At 47.6% G+C, this 15,717-nt stretch overlaps 1 protein-coding gene and 1 long non-coding RNA gene across 16 annotated transcripts in view; both read right to left on the minus strand.

Moving 5' to 3' along the window:
• Nucleotides 1-15,717, minus strand: part of TRAF3 (TNF receptor associated factor 3) — a 134,220-nt gene that overhangs the window by 7,431 nt on the left and 111,072 nt on the right. For 7 of the 15 annotated variants that reach the window (XM_055288092.2, XM_063643884.1, XM_055288094.2 and 4 more), the window contains 4 exons: nucleotides 14,377-14,451; nucleotides 12,606-12,698; nucleotides 6,609-6,749; nucleotides 616-790 (listed from right to left, as the gene is read on the minus strand). In XM_055288092.2, the coding sequence (XP_055144067.1) occupies nucleotides 616-790; nucleotides 6,609-6,749; nucleotides 12,606-12,698; nucleotides 14,377-14,451 (484 nt within the window). The remainder of the gene's footprint in view (nucleotides 1-615; nucleotides 791-6,608; nucleotides 6,750-12,605; nucleotides 12,699-14,376; nucleotides 14,452-15,717) is intronic. The other 8 variants (XM_055288095.2, XM_063643889.1, XM_063643887.1 and 5 more) reach the window with 3 other exon arrangements.
• On the minus strand, nucleotides 1,150-6,600 carry LOC134737280 (uncharacterized). The gene is made up of 2 exons (XR_010122003.1): nucleotides 4,368-6,600; nucleotides 1,150-1,598 (listed from the first exon to the last, which is right to left on the minus strand). It is a non-coding gene; the product is annotated as an uncharacterized lncRNA (long non-coding RNA).

Genomic DNA, 15,717 nt, shown 5'->3' on the forward strand with positions numbered 1-15,717 from the left:
CTTCCTCCGGCCTCAGCACCCGCAGGTGGCCTCTGCTCTCTTGGAGGCTAAGCTGCTCCCCTCTCCTCCAACCTCCTTCTCTGCCTGCTTCGTCCGGCCCCACACACACACCGGTAATCTGTGTTCCTTTCTGCCATTAATCCTCTTCATGTAAATATTCCCAATACTCTTTCAGTCCCCAAAGCCATAGGCCCACATCTGCTTGTGGATCAGAAACATGCTGGCAGAGCGCAGTGGGACTGCTGCCCCCCGGCCCTTAGGAGTGGGGTCTGGGGCGCCCCCACCAGCAGGTCCTGGCCTCTGCCATCTGCGCTTGGGCCTGTCCTGCGGGTCACCCTTCGGCCAGTCTCTCCTGGGAGGGCTTTGCAGCTTCCCGTGGCTGTTGCTGCTCCTACTCTCTACACCATGTAGGGCCTCACATGGAGGGGACAAGCGTTTGTCTTTGCTGGGGGACTTTCAGCAGGAAAGTCATCACACCTCTGCGTGTTACCCATAATTAGGAAGAACTTCCTAAGGCACATGTACCTAACACAGCCCTCATCCCACGGACCCCGCCCCAGCACTCACCCGGGGCCCAGATGCACACTGCTGGCCCAGCTCCGGCCCCTGTCTCACCTGTGTTCCGAGCCACTTGCCCCGCGCTCTTGTCCACACTCTCCAGCTCGGTCACGCGGTTCTGGAGGGACTCCACGCTGCTCTTCATGCTGTCTGCTTCCTCCCAGTTCTGCCGGAAAGGCCGGATCTCCTTGTCGAGCTCCTTCAGTTTCTCTGCTTGGCTGTCTATCACTCGCTTCCAAACCAAAGGTGTTAAAAAGTAAAACATAGTTAGGACTCGGAAAATGCTGCACCGCCTCCCATCAAAATACAGACGGGCTAGGAGCAGAACAGTCACAGAGGCCCCTGTATGAGGCCTGCCACCCGAGGCTGACTCCAGGAGCGGGGCTCTGCATCGGGCCTCCTGGGAGCTCCCTGGGAACAAGTGCTTGTGCCAGCGGGGAGCACTCGAGGTGACGTGAAGCCACATGGAAGAAAACAACAGGAGGCTCCCCTACGTCAGCTTGCTTTGTCAACAGACAGCCATCAGGAAAGTGAAGTGACAGGTGGCAAGTGTTCAGAAGACCGGGGGAGAGGTCTCTGCTGTCTCTGGGGCAGGCAGCAGCTCATGCTTCTGCTGCCTACAGCCCCTGCCCAGGCTTCCCTGTTTCACAGCAGCACTGGTGCCGCCTGCCCACCTGTTTCTCACACGCCCACACCCTGGCGTCAGCCAACCCCACCAGCTCTCCTGTTCAGATACCCAGATCCGACCTCACCCTCACACTCCCACGTGTCCCTCCCAGCTCTTCTCCCAGGCCACAGCAACTGTGCGGGGCCACAAGTCTCCCATGGACATCTCCTCTGCAACCCTCATATACCTCGGGGGCCATAGTACAGAGGGTCCCTGCTTCCCAGAGAGGCCTCACCCCTGTAAGTGAAGGTCCCACGGGGCAGGTGGCCCTGCATGGCTGCCACAGGGTCTCAAGTTTAGGATGCCAGAATCATGTCCATGTGGCCTCATCTTCCCTTGGAACTTCTAAAGGCCTCCTACCCTGCTGCTGGGTCTGGGGCAGAAGCACAGCCCTGTCTCTGTGGCTGCAGGGGGTGCCCCAGAACGACCCCAGGGTCCCAGGAGAAGACTCCCACTCCTCAGACCCCTCCCACCTGGATGGTGGCAGGAAAGGGCCCCAAGGCACGTCCTCAGGCCCTGGGTGAAACCCAGTGGGCCGATGCCGCAGACGCAGGGGTCTTCCCCCGCTGGCTCCACACTCAGGCTGCCAGGCCCCAGTGAGGGAGGCAGGAACGCAGAAACCCTGCCACGAACACACGAGGCTGCCAGCAACCAGGCCTGACTTTATGCTACTTCATTTAACTAATTCAGAAAGCCCTTTCCCAAAACACACAGGCCACTCATATTTGTCACTACCTGGAGAGGTGGGAGCTGTACTCTGCCCTGGTGGCCCAGTCTATGTTAAGGGGCTGGATTGTCCACCTGTGAGATGAAGCCAGGGACTTTCACTTCAAAAAATGATGTGCATTTTCAAGCAGCTTGTGACGGCTGGAGAGTTTAGTGCTCAATGCAGCTGTGGAATGACTGAGCCACCTCACAAGCTGCGGGCCACACCGGGTGCTCAAGGGGCGGGCCCCAGAGCCCCCTGAATTCACTTCTCCTTTTGGAAGTCTATTTTTAAACATCTAGGTTTCAGCACCTTTGCTGGCTGTTATTAACCACGAAGACACAAACATGACAGGTCTGGGTGGCCTTTTGGACGTAAAAGCAGTGTTATTCTTCCTGTTCTTTCCAAGAAACATGATGTTAGTTAACCTCTAAAAAGTAAGGATAATTTCTCTAAAGAACACCTCTTTCCACTGTCACTGTCCCTTTATTTTACACAATCATACATGCTCAGAAGGATGTTTAATCAGCTCACCAAGTCTATTTGCTGGGGGACAATACCACTGATGACACTGAACATCCAAATCACACGGCTCCTCTACTGAGCACTGGAAGCCTCTTGCATCTCCACCTTCTAATACTGTGCACTGAGCTGGCGGGGGTGCTCGCGAGTGGCAGGGGAAAGTTAATGAAAATCTGATCAACAGAGGTCTGAGAGACACCCTTTGTAAGTTAGCAAACCCTGAAATGAAGCATGAGTCCCAGGCAGGGTGGCCCAAGACAAGCTGCGCCTCACGCTGAGCCTCAGACCCCCGAGGTTAAGAGGGTGATGGCACCGAGCCACCCCTCCCCGTGATGGTGCTACGCAAGGGCACGCCTGACCTTGAGCACAGAACGGGGAGTCTCCAGCAAGGACTCCCCCGCACAGCAGGGGCCCCCGAGTCAGGAACACACAACACGCATGCACTGCATGCACAGACCAGCGCGACTAAATAAAAGGCGTCTCCACGAGCAGCAAGGGAACTCGGGCTATTTTTAAAACAGGCCTTTCATCTGTATCAATGGCACCGTTTCAAAGCAGAACGCAGAGTCACATCAAGTGTTCTCTAAAACCCAGCAAACGTGATTTCATCCTTGAAGAACGGTCTACACTCGGTCACTGCAGTTTCTATAAAAATAAATCTCAAGTGCAGGTGTGGAACAGTACAGAAAAAAGACTCCGACACAGAGCTGAAGAGACAAAATGCACTCCACATCAACAATCCAAATCAGAAGGTCTGCCTTCAGGGAACATCAGCCCGTGAGCCTCACACACTTGCATGCCAGGGCTGCAACTGCGTCACCTGCTGTGATGCCTCACTCTCAGGCCACTGGGACCCTGGCACACAAGCCCGGCACTGTGAGAAGCCCAGTGGTGCCAGCAACCTGAGTGAGGGCCACGTGGATGGACATCCCTGCCTTCTGTCCCAGCGTGTGCTCCTCTGCGTGTGCCCTGTGGACCCCCTGACTGCAAGAACCATCAGTTCATCTAGTCCACTGACACCAGAAGCCTGGGTCACGCTCGCACCTATGCTATCTTCTTTTTTTTTTTTTTTGAGACAGAGTCTTGCTCTGTCGCCCAGGCTGGAGTGCAGTGGCACAATCTTTGCTCACTGCAACCTCTGCCTCCCGGGTTCAAGCGATTCTCCTGCCTCAGCCTCCTGAGTAGCTGGGATTACAGATGCCTGCCACTGTGCCCAGCTTATTTTTCTATTTTTAGTAGAGACAGGATTTCGCCATCTTGGCCAGGCTGGTCTTGAACTCCTGACCTTGTGATCCACCCGCCTTGGCCTCCCAAAGTGCTGGGAATAGGGGCATGAGCCACCGTGCCCGGCCTAGGCTTTTTTTTTTTTTTTTTTTTTTTAGACAGAGTCTTGCTCTTTCTCCCACGCCTGACTGCAGTGGTACTATCTCGGCTCACTGCAAGCTCTGCCTCCCGGGTTCACGCCATTCTCCTGCCTCAGCCTCCCAGGTAGCTGAGACTACACGCGCCCGCCACCGCGCCCGTTTAATTTTTTGTATTTTTAGTAGAGACGGGGTTTCACCGTGTTAGCCAGGATGGTCTCAATCTCCTGACCTCGTGATCCGCCCGCCTCGGCCTCCCAAAGTGCTGGGATTACAGGCGTGAGCCACCGTGCCCGGCCTGGCTGTCTTCTTAATAAAGAAAAACAGGATATTTAAGAAGTAAAATATTAAGAACTCATCGCTCCCCGGGCATGCAAAAGCAAAGACGCTCTTGAATTCCACTCCTTGACCCCCCGCCTGCACCCCCACTGCCACAGCCAGACCATCGGGCCCTCTGTGCTTCAACTCCCGCCATCACCAGGACTCTAGGGTCTACTGGAGAATCAGACAAGGAAGAAAGAAGAAGACCCCAAGTGACGTGTGCCCTCATCACCTAGGTGGTCCACAAACATGGCTGGAGGAGTGCCTGGAGCTGGCCAGGAAGAGAAGCAGGAGAAAAAGACATCTGTGCAGCAGCATGGAGCCTCTCAAGGAACAACAAGCTGGTCCACTTTAGCACGGGGAGTGGGGCGAAGGTGGGAAGGTGACCGGTGGCCAGTCACAGAGGTTTTCTGGGCCACAGTAAGATTTTACGATAAACCCTTCCTGGGGCAACCGGAAGGGCTCTGAGGATGAAACAGTGGAGAACACGGCTGGGCTGGGCTGCCGCTCAAGAGGGTGGGCGGGGCCTGCAGCAGCAGAGGGATGGCCTGGCCCAGTGCAGCTCCCACACAGCCAGCACCTCCGGGCATCAGAAGGCTTTCAATCAGCATTTCCTGAGGATGGACAGTGCAGAATCCTCCTGGCCAAACACCACCAACCCCAAAGTGGTCCCAAAGGTAACACTGAATTTCCCCTTTCAAAAAACCACACGGTTGGAAGGACCTTCTGTGTAGACCACACCTGCTCAACGGGTCACATGGAGAAGAGTTTTTACACATTTCAGGCAGGGCCGTGTCCCTGCACTCAGGGGAATCAGGCGCGGGCAGCCTGCTCTGAGTCCCTTCCCTAAACACAACCTGCTCTCCGCCACACCCAGCCTCCTGTGGGGAAGAGGCGGGTGCGCCATCACCTCTGACTCGTCACAGGTCAGGGGACACTGGCTGTGCCATCATCGCTCCACCCTCGCTTCTCTGGCCTTGGCAACTTGGTTTCCCCCTTTCTTTCTGACTTATGCTTCACTGGTTCATCCACTCACAAAAGTTCTCAAGTAGAAATCGCATACCATAGAGTGATTAAACTCAACTAAAAAGTAAAGTAAATGAGAACACCTGACCGGAAGGGGAGAAACTGAAGATGAACGCAGAGGAAATCTGAGGTTTGGGATGGGGCGTCAATACATCACTGTGTATGTTCTAACTTTTTGTTGTAAATAAATCCAGTACTTGTGCATTCTTCCTTCTGTTGTGGCTATTTTAAGAGGTGATTTCCCCGGCCTTTCCAGTGCCGCTCTGAGGCCCAGGTCAAAACACAGCAATGATCTCATGAACAGCCAGAGCTGCTTGCCAGGGAGCGCAGGTGTGGGTGGGCTACAGGGTGGCCACGGCCCTGCAGCAGTGGCCTGACCAGTCACCTTGCCAGTCTGATGACCGACACATTGCTGGGCCCTCAGCAAAATGCTGGGGGCTTCCAGCGGGAGGCTTGGTGTTTTAAGAAACATTGTACTTCATTTGGCTTGATTTAATGCTAATGACTTGGGCCTTTTCTAATACAATCTAATGTTTCATTGTGTTTTCTCTTTTTCTCTCTGGGTAACTACAAAGTATAATAAAAATGAAATTAATTTAATAAATCTCTATGCAATTCAAGTCATTATGACTCATCTCCAATGTCAAAAAGTGGAGAAAAGGCATTCTCAAAGATGCCATGACTCTGTGCTATTAGAAATATTTTCTCTTCCAGATAATCTAGGGATACACCGTTAAGTTCAGGCCCTTCAGTGACATGAGTGATTTTTCCACGGTGTGTGACACACCCATGGGAATTACTATCACAAACGCACATGAGTAAGTGAATGTGCAGAGAGCATCTACAATGATCATCTATTAACAAGCACCCCACAGACAGCTGTGACGACAGACGACAGGAGGAGCGACATTTCATCAGTCCCCTTTACATCATCGCCTCTATTCAGGGTGGCAACGGTTCACTGGTTTGTTCTTCTGGAGGTGCGTGTGGATTTCCACAGTGAAACCCAGCGGGTGAGCGTGTGTCACTGGAAAGCTCACAACAGAGTAGCTGGGCTGCACAGCACTTCAGTGCAGGAAGTGAGACTTTGCACACAGCAACTACTCATGAACAATATGAAATCTTAAATAATAAAAACAGCTAATTTAAAAAATACAGGCTTCGCATCTTATTTCTCCAACAGTAGATCAAAGGCATGGAAGAGGGGTGGAGGCTTGCTCTTCAGAGAAAAGGCAGTAAGAAAATGCTGACCTACAGCTTCCCAGGCCGGGCTTGTGCTAGCCCAGCTGCCTTTTCTAAGCCTTCACCACTTAGGCCAGAGAAATCAGTGCCTTTCTCCTTGCAAAGGTCAAGGACTCAGCTCAAGCAGTTCGCTAAGAAAGCCCTAAAGGGGAACACAGGCAAGCTCCTCTACCCTTTGATCTGGCCGTAGTCCTAAGATTCTTACCTGTAAATGAAGGATTTTGGATTCATTATTTCGAAGCATTTCCTTTTGTCTCTCAATTTCAATTTCAAAGCTACATATCTGATTGTGCAAACTTTGTATGCTCTTGTTTTTTTCTACACTTTCATTCTGCAACAAGGAAACCTAAAAAAGAAATTCTTTAATTAATGTAACCAAAAGTGGTTTTCATATTAATTAACAACGATATCAATTAAATTTTCACAATATAGGCCTTCTGTTAGCTTATTGACAGAGTTTCAGAAGAAAAAAACCCCTTCAAACAGAAAACGGTAGTCCTGGTACTTTTCTTTCTTTCTTTTTTTCCCCTCTAGAGACAGGGTCTTGCTCTATCCCCAGGCTGGAGTGCAGTGGTGCAATCATAGCTCACTGCAGCCTTGACCTCCTGGGCTCAAGTGATCCTCCCACTTCAGCCTCTTGAGTAGCTAGGCCTACAGGTACACGCCACCACCATGTCTGGTTAGGCTTAAAAAAAATTTTTTTTTTTAGAGATAGGGTCTTGCTATGTTGCCCAGGCTGGTCTCAAACTCCTGGCCTAAAGTGATCCTCCTACTTCAGCCTCTCAAAGGGTAGGGATTAGAGGTGTGAGTCACCATGCCCAGCCAGTCCTAATTTAATAGGGAATCCTATAAACAGTGTTTCTCAGAATCTCTTCCAGTAATTAGGGTGAGGCAAAGTGCAGCAGCTGACTGAATTTCAGAATAAATGAGATGCTTTTTCAAGTTTTTGCTAAAAACTAGCAAATCTTTTACCAGAGTATTTTTCAATTGTTGACCAGGAAACACAGTAAGAAACGGATGCTTATGTATCACCCCATTTATACCAACGTGTGTGTGTATCCCTGAGAACAGACGTCATAAAGCCGTACTTGCCCTAATAATTTACAATGCACCCTGATATTTTTTCTTTTATTCCATTTCATTTAAGAAAATACTAGTCCCTGAAGGACGTTATGCTAAGTGGAATAAGCCAGGCACAGAAAGGCAAACAGGATGCACTCTCATTTGGACGTGGGATCTAAAAAAGTCAAGCTCACAGAGGCAGGGAATGGTGGTTACCCAGGCTGGTGGAGGTGGGTAGTGGGGGTAGGCTTGTGGAGCTGCTGGGCAAAGGGCACAGAGCCTCTGTTAGACAGAAGGGCGGACGTTTTTCAGCCCACTGAACAGCATGGTGACTGTGATTCATACTAACGTGTGTTTCAAGACTGCTGGGGGAGCAAACTTTAAACGAAGTGACGTGATGGATACGTTAATTAGCTCGATTAAATTATTCCGCAATGTGTGTGTATATACCAAAACATTACACTGTACCCCATAAATATAAACAATGCTGGTCACAACCTACTAAATTATTTCACATCCACCCAGGGGCCACACCCTGCAGTCTGAATAGCTCTGCCAACATAATGAAAGCGTGATAAGAATACAAAAAAATTACATGGGTGCTGCACCCTTGGGGCCAGCCTGCTTACCCTCAACACGGAGAGGCAGAGCTGATGCCCGAGGATATGCTTCCACGGAAGCACAGAAGAGCCCCTGCAACCCACGTCAGCCAAAGGGAGGGCTTGCTGAGTGAGCATTTCCAACCCCACCTTTGACCTTTTCAAAATCTTTCTGAAACATAATTAGCTCCCAAAGACAAATTAACACCTGGTCTCAAAGATGAAAAGTTAAAGGGTAACTCCTATGAGGCTTTCTTCCTCACAAGATTTTTACAAAGGGCACCTTGACCCCCCACCTATTAACGAGTATCTCTATCCATCGGGGTGGTGGTCTCCACCCCAGAAGACCCTAAGCTCTGTGCCAGATCCAATGTGTGCCCCTCCAACGATGTACACTCTAAAACCACCAACGCCTGGGGACCAATGGTCACAAAGGTGATGGCCCGAGGGCATCTTGGCATGAAACCAGATGTGATAAAGAGCTGACTCCTAATGCTGTCCATCTAAAGGACGGCCAGCCTAAAGATGAGTGTCCTTTTCATATTCGGCACAGTTGGCCAAGAGACATCTTTTGAAGCAATCACTATCTTATTTTAAAACAAGTATGTATTTACTAAGGAATACAAAACTTGCAATGTCTCATGGGCAAAATATAACTTCACTTTCCTAGGATTTTACTCCGCAAAGGCTTTCCTTCCTTCCTTGCCTCATACGTCCACGAACTCCTACAAGTGATCAACCTGCACGAATGTGGAGCGGGCCACATGCAGCATCGCGTGGTGGTTGTGTCCCTCTGAAAGTAACAATTCATTCATTTCCATCTGTCAAAGACGGGACAGAATTCTCAGACTCTTTATTCTCATATCCCTGTAAAAAGATGACATGTATGCCAACTCTTTTGACAAAAACCTCAGTAATGTCTCCAAAACATTGTCAATAGGCCAGCTGTGATGGCTCATACGTGTAGTCTCAGCACTTTGGAAGGCTGAGGCAGACGGACCACTTGAGCCCAAGGAACTGAAGACCAGCCTGGATAACAACATGGCGAAACCCCACCTCTACAAAAAAATACAAAAATTAGCCAGGCGTGGTGCAAACGCCTACAGTCCCAGCTACTGGGAAGGCTGGATGGGATCACTTGAGCCCGGGAGGTCGAGGCTGCAGTGAGCCATAATTGCTCCACCGCTCTCCAACAAATCAAGCAGTTGAGAATGAGCAGAAGCAGCTTACAGCAATGAACACACATGCCACACTAAACTCAACTTCTTTCACTTTAGGACTTCCCTTATTTAAACTACTTATTTATTTATTTAATCAAAGAATCCAACTCCCAGGTCCTGCAGATCACTGCTTCCACTCGTCTAGCAGGGAGATGCCGTAGGCACAGGAAAGTCCACCTGGCAGGTGTGTTCCAAGGAGCCGGCAAAACACCCGCCCCTCAGGAGGTCCGAGATTCTCTGCAATGAGAACATCCTTTACTCCAGCCCACTTTGGTGGGCTTTACATTTCCCCTCCATTTAAGCTTTCTTAAAATATAAAATGGGTGTTTTTAAGTCCACATTTTGCAGTTTTTCTTTAGTTTGACTATGAATGTGAGGATCGGTCTTTTTTTGGACACAAGTCTCACTCTGTCACCCAGACAGGAATGCAGTGGCACAATCTTGGCTCACTGCAACCTCTGCCTCCTGGGTTCACGCCATTCTCTTGCCTCAGCCTCCCGAGTAGCTGGGATTACAGGCGCCCGCCACCACACCTAGCTAATTTTTTGTATTTTTAGTAGAGATGGGGTTTCACCGTGTTGCCCAGGCTGGTCTCAAACTCCCGAGCTCAGGCAATCCACCCACCTCGGCCTCCCAAAGTGTTAGGATTACAGGCGTGAGCCACCGTGCCCGGCTGAGGATCGGTCTTTTCGAACCAGCTCAAACATTCTATTTTCTATGACAGATGAACAAAATAACCTAAGAAATTCCAACTAAATAATTCTATAATAAGAAATAAATTTCCATTTTAAGTAAACATAAATATCTCTGCTGTTTGTCCAGCCTTTGCTTTTGGACCTAGCGAAGGGCACCATACACCTTCTCGTGAGCACAATGAGAATGTGCAGAGTCGAGTTGGCTGGCCTGACAACAGGGTGGGGACTCTGCTCTGATGGACAGAGTCCGGGAGAGATCAGTCCTTTGGCAACGTCCAAGAGGGCAGTGCACAGCTGTGCATCCTTCACTCTCGGGGCTTCCATCATGACTTGGCTGGAGATAGTTTAAACACATGAGGCATTCACAGAGTGAGAAACTGCTGCACTGTGTGTGGGCGGGCTGCTCTGGTGTGTCCTGGGGTTTCCAATGATGCAAACCATTCACTTTCAGTGGGGAAAAGAGCACAGAATGGAAAGGAAGGAGCCGAATCCCCACAGGGACTCGGCCCCGAAAGGCTGCCAGATGACACCACGGTCCACAACCATCCTGCTGGATAACCACGTGCTGCAGACCTGTTCAACTACTGTGTATCTAACACAGTGGTAACAAAGCCCATTCTTTTTTTTTTTTTTTTTTTTTGAGACAGTCTCATTCTGTCGCCCAGGCTGGAGTGCGGTGGCGTGATCTTGGCTCACTGCAAACTCCACCTCTCGGGTTCAAGCAACTCTCCTGCCTCGGCCTCCCAAGTAGCTGGGACTATAGGTGCCTGCCACTATGCCCAGGTAATTTTTGTATTTTTTTTTTTGGTAGTGACGGGGTTTCACCATGGTGGCCAGCTTGGTCTTCAACTCCCGACCTCAGGTGATCCACCCGCCTCGGCCTCCCAAAGTGCTGGGATTACAGGCATGAGCCACCATGCCCGGCCACAAAGCCTATCCTTAAAATGAAGGGAAGAACCTTCTAAATGAGAAACACAGCGTCTATGAGAGATAAGAAGCCTTGTGATCTATGCCTATAATTTTAAGAAGACAGAAATAAAATGCCAGCTTCAAAAAGAGGGAAAAAAAGATTCCTAGGTAAACCTTTGCTGAACTCAGAGCAAATGCTCTATGCTCACGGGAAGATGGCCAGGATTCTGCGACTATGAGTTCTGCACTGCTGCTCATCAGCACTGCTCTGCTCCATGTGTGTGCACAGGATGCCAATCCTTCCACTGCTTCTCAACCTCAGCTCAAGCATTTAGATGCAAAACTCTCTTATGGCAGATTAAAGGGAAATCTTTCGATTTAAAATTTTAGATTCCTTGCAGTATATTTACATTTTAAATTGCCGGGATTTAACACTGGAAACAAGACATTCAAATCTTTACGAAACTCAAATGTCAACTCCACTGGCTGTACTAATTCACCATAGTATTCTCCTACTACAAGTTCTCAATAGATGTTTGTTGAATATTGAATTAAGTTTATATTTTTGTAATTAAGCCACAATGGTAGATCCTATAACAACTTCTTCTCTATCAATTCTTAGAGGTTTTCATCTTCTCATGAAAAGAAGGCCCCACCGAGCTGAACATCACAGAACAAACTCCACTGAGAGCCAGTATTATTGCAAGAAGGTGCTTGCTCCTGCGCCTACAGGCCTGCAATGAAGGCCTCTTAAGAAAAGCATGGAGGCTGGGCGCGGTGGCTCATGCCTGTCATCCCAGCACTTTGGGAGGCCAAGGCGGGCAGGTCACCTGAGGTCGGGAGTTCGAGACCAGCCTGACCAACACGGAGAAACCCGCCTCTACTAAAAATACAAAAATTAGCCAGGTGTGGTGGTGTGCACCTGTAATACCAGCTACTTGGGAGGCTGAGGCAGGAGAATTGCTTGAACCCGGGAGGCAGAGGTTTGCAGTGAGCCGAGGTTGCACCACTGCACTCCAGCCTGGGCTACAAGAGCAAAACTCTGTCTTGAAAAAAAAAAAAAAAAAAAAAAAAAAAGAACAGCATGGGAGAGTGAGTCTTTCTGGGAAGTGGCCCTGTCTATGTGGAGAGCACATCAAGTTTCACAAGGTGTCAAATGACAAAATCAATTGTAATCGTATCAAATATTTTTTTCTGTTTGTCTCTTGTAAAAAACATAGAAGTTTAACGCATTTAGAGGGGTAACCACCCCGGTCAGAGCTGGCAAACTTATTCTGTAAAGAGCCAAGTAGTCAATATCTCGAGCTGTACAGTCCACATGTCTCTTAACTCTGCTGCTTTCGAGCAAAAGAAGCCACAGACAACACAGAGTGAGTAAGGATGGCTGTCTTCCAATAAAACTTTGTTTACAAAAAAAAAAAAAACAGCAGGGTGGGGACTGGGCATCTGATCATCTCTGTGCTGGATGGATGCTAAAATAATCACAATGTGATTGACTTTAAAAAAGCACTTCACACTTGCTTGGCAATTAAAAAACAAAGAACAAAAATAAAACACCTTCATTTATAAGCTCAAGATCACATAGAGTTTTTTTTGACATTCTTTTGATACAGTTTCTTTTATCCAAAACCCACTAGTAACTATAAAAAGGTTTTGTCTTTAAATAATCTGAAGAGATGATACAAATCCCATAGCAGCAGGAAAGTGTGCGGCCCACCTTCTTTTCGAGCGAGTTGCTCCACTCCTTCAGCAGGTTGACGTGCTGCACGGCGGAGCTGGCCTCGTGGGCCTTGATCTGCTGGTTTGTCCCCTGCGAGAGCAAAGATGTGAGGCATTCAGCGAACCTCGCTGCATTTCAAAGGGCAGAAAGGCTAACATACGACCCTAAAAGCAGCACTAAACACAAAGAGGGGAGACCTATTTGCGTCAAGTGAACAGGGAATCTCTGCGCCTAAGGAGGGCCACCTGGCTACTGCGTGCAGGTGAGGAGGCCGCCAGGAGCAGCAGAGCCAGCACCCTGCAGTGCCACAGTGAGCATCTCAGGGTTATCTTCTCATCCCTTCGGCTCATCTCAAGTGGCTTCTTATCAAGGGTTGACACTTGTAGTATTAAGAAATTAAATTTTAAACTCATTCTTGACCTATTATAAACTATTTTTCCCATTAAAATATAGTATAAGTGGAAAATGTTTAGACACCTGTAGTTGTAGGGAGATACTGCCACAACAGTCTAGTAAACACCTAAGCAAAGTAGGATTCAAAAGAATTCACTAAAGTATTAATGTATTAGTTCAAATACACTGTATCCAAAGATGTATTGCTCTTCACCATTCTAGCATTCTTAGAAAAGTTACATACAAAACAAATACAATCTACAGAGTACATAAGATGTAGACCATTTTAGAGTCAGGAATAAGCACATGAAATTGTACTTCATATATTTAAGGAAATAATTTGTCTGAAATATAATTTGTTTTGCTATTAGAAAATTAAGAAGCCACAGAAAGCATTTTAATGATCTCCAAAACATATACTCTGTACATAGAATATTCATATATATATGTTGATATAAGTGTTGCAATATATAAACATATATATACACATACACAGAGAGAATGAATGATACTACGTACGACAGAACAGGGGAGGCTCATTCTTGCTGGAGACTAAAGCAAAGGAAGGCACAGTCATTCTTACTCTTTGGCTGTTCTCTTCCTCAGAAAATACTAAGATGCCAATCTCTCTGTACTGACTTCATAATAATGTATTGGTGCTACATAAAATATAAAATACTTTAATTGTAACATATACTGCCTCTTGATAGTTTTAAGATACACATATTTAAATGAAAACTCAGTTCCAATTCACTAGTAATCTCAGATGTGTTAAAAAATAAACAACAACAAAACACCAGATGCAGATTTCTCACACTACATGTGTGGCAGCAACAGAGACGCCCTCCCCACACTGTTCTCTGGGAGGTGTGCTCTCTATGAGCTGTGCTCCATTTTGTGTCTGTCCCCAGCTGGGGTCAGAGTCAGCACAGACATGTACCTCAAATGCATTTATGGATACACACGTGTGTGATCGTTATGGCTGTGTACTGACACACACACTGTTGAAACTATGCTCAGTTTGATATTCACTTATATTAAGGTAACAGCTAACATTTCCGTAACAATCTATCTGAAAACCCCACCAAATGTCAAGTCTACCTGTCCCATTACTAGCTGGTTTTGGATGCAGTACTTCTCTTAATGTATTAACTTCCACCTCAGCACGGTGTCTCCCTGAAGTCTCAAAGCACCACCAACTGGAAAGCGAGCATCCCACCTGCTGCATGTGGCTTTCGTCACCCATGCAACAGGGTGTTTCAGTTTCATGACAAAGAATAAGGAGTCCAGAGCTTGCATGTTAAAATGTTAATATAATAACTTTCTCTCATGGCAGAATGTCAGTGACTGGGAAGGACAAATGTCGGATACTGACCTGAAAAACGCAGCCATAGCGCTTAAAACTACAGGTGCTGGGGGCATTGACACACTCTGACAAGTGTGCACTCAACTGCAACGGGAAAGAGACGTGAGTTGTGGCACAAACGTTTGCATGAAAATGTTCAAACATATTAGGGCACAGATAGCATCTGAGCTGTACTATTAAGAATGGTGTTTATAGCTACAGGTGTGTATATATCATCAGCTGCCTAGACTTCTATGCAGTAAATATACGGTCTAGTCACGTGTATACACATATACGCCAATATACAAGAATACATTTACTATAACATTTCTTAAACTTGCAGTTTCTTTAGAACAAATTGTTCAAAATGTGACATGCCATCTGTAGTGCCAGAATTTAAAAAAGAAAGAAAAAACATAAACTGAAATGCACATTTAAAGACCATAAACAAAAATTGCATGAAAACACAAAAAAATAGAAAGCATTCAGAATGCAACTGGGTCACACACCTAATATACGGTACACAAAAATAAATATATTCTCAAAGCAAGCTTACACAATGTACCATTACTCATAATACTTGAAATAAGTGCAGATGCGTTTTTCCTTCATCTGAAAAGACTTTTTCCCTCTGTAAGGGCCAGAAACTCAGGTAGCTTTTCAAAGACCTCTAAGATCAGCCTAACAATATACTCTTAATACTGTCACCTCTAACTGATGGCAGGAAAACTAGGTGGGGCTGGGAGCAGGTAACTCATTTTGCAAGAAAAAAGTCCCTTGCTCAGCTCAAATGCTGGTGAGTTATCAAATAAAAATTACTTATGATGCCCTAACAAGAGAAAAAGGAATGGAAAAGATTACATTTTAAGGACTTAGACTCATGTGTTAGGCTAATACAAATGAGGTATAGTTTGGTCTTTTTCTTTATCATGCCCCAAGACTGAGCAGAAGTTTTGTCTTTTACTGAAGAAATTCCCATCAGGAAACTCTAGGGATAGATCTTCACAGAAAACAGACTCTTTTTGGGAGGATGGGTGTGTGGGTGCAGCAGCCGGGAATGTGTTTTTCTGTGTGCCAGCACACGTGTTCCCAAGGCTCACAGAGCACGTCCTCCTGGAGGGCGCAGCTAAGTTCTACAACTTCTCAGTCTACCAGGACAAAGGCGGTCCTTCCCTCTAGGCGGATATTTACAACAGAGGGGAAAATGGATCCCTGCTGCGAAACTAACGAGGAGGGACAATGCGGGAAGGGACTGAGGGGCCCATGCGGCCACTGCTAGGGTCAACCTTCAAGGAAGGTCTCAGAGCCAGGGCAGAGTCAAGGCGGTAGGAACCTGGCAGCCTGACGCCCTTGCTGCTCCTCGGAACCCAG

This window comes from Symphalangus syndactylus, chromosome 8, assembly GCF_028878055.3.
Source record: "Symphalangus syndactylus isolate Jambi chromosome 8, NHGRI_mSymSyn1-v2.1_pri, whole genome shotgun sequence".
Classification (NCBI taxonomy): domain Eukaryota; kingdom Metazoa; phylum Chordata; class Mammalia; order Primates; family Hylobatidae; genus Symphalangus; species Symphalangus syndactylus.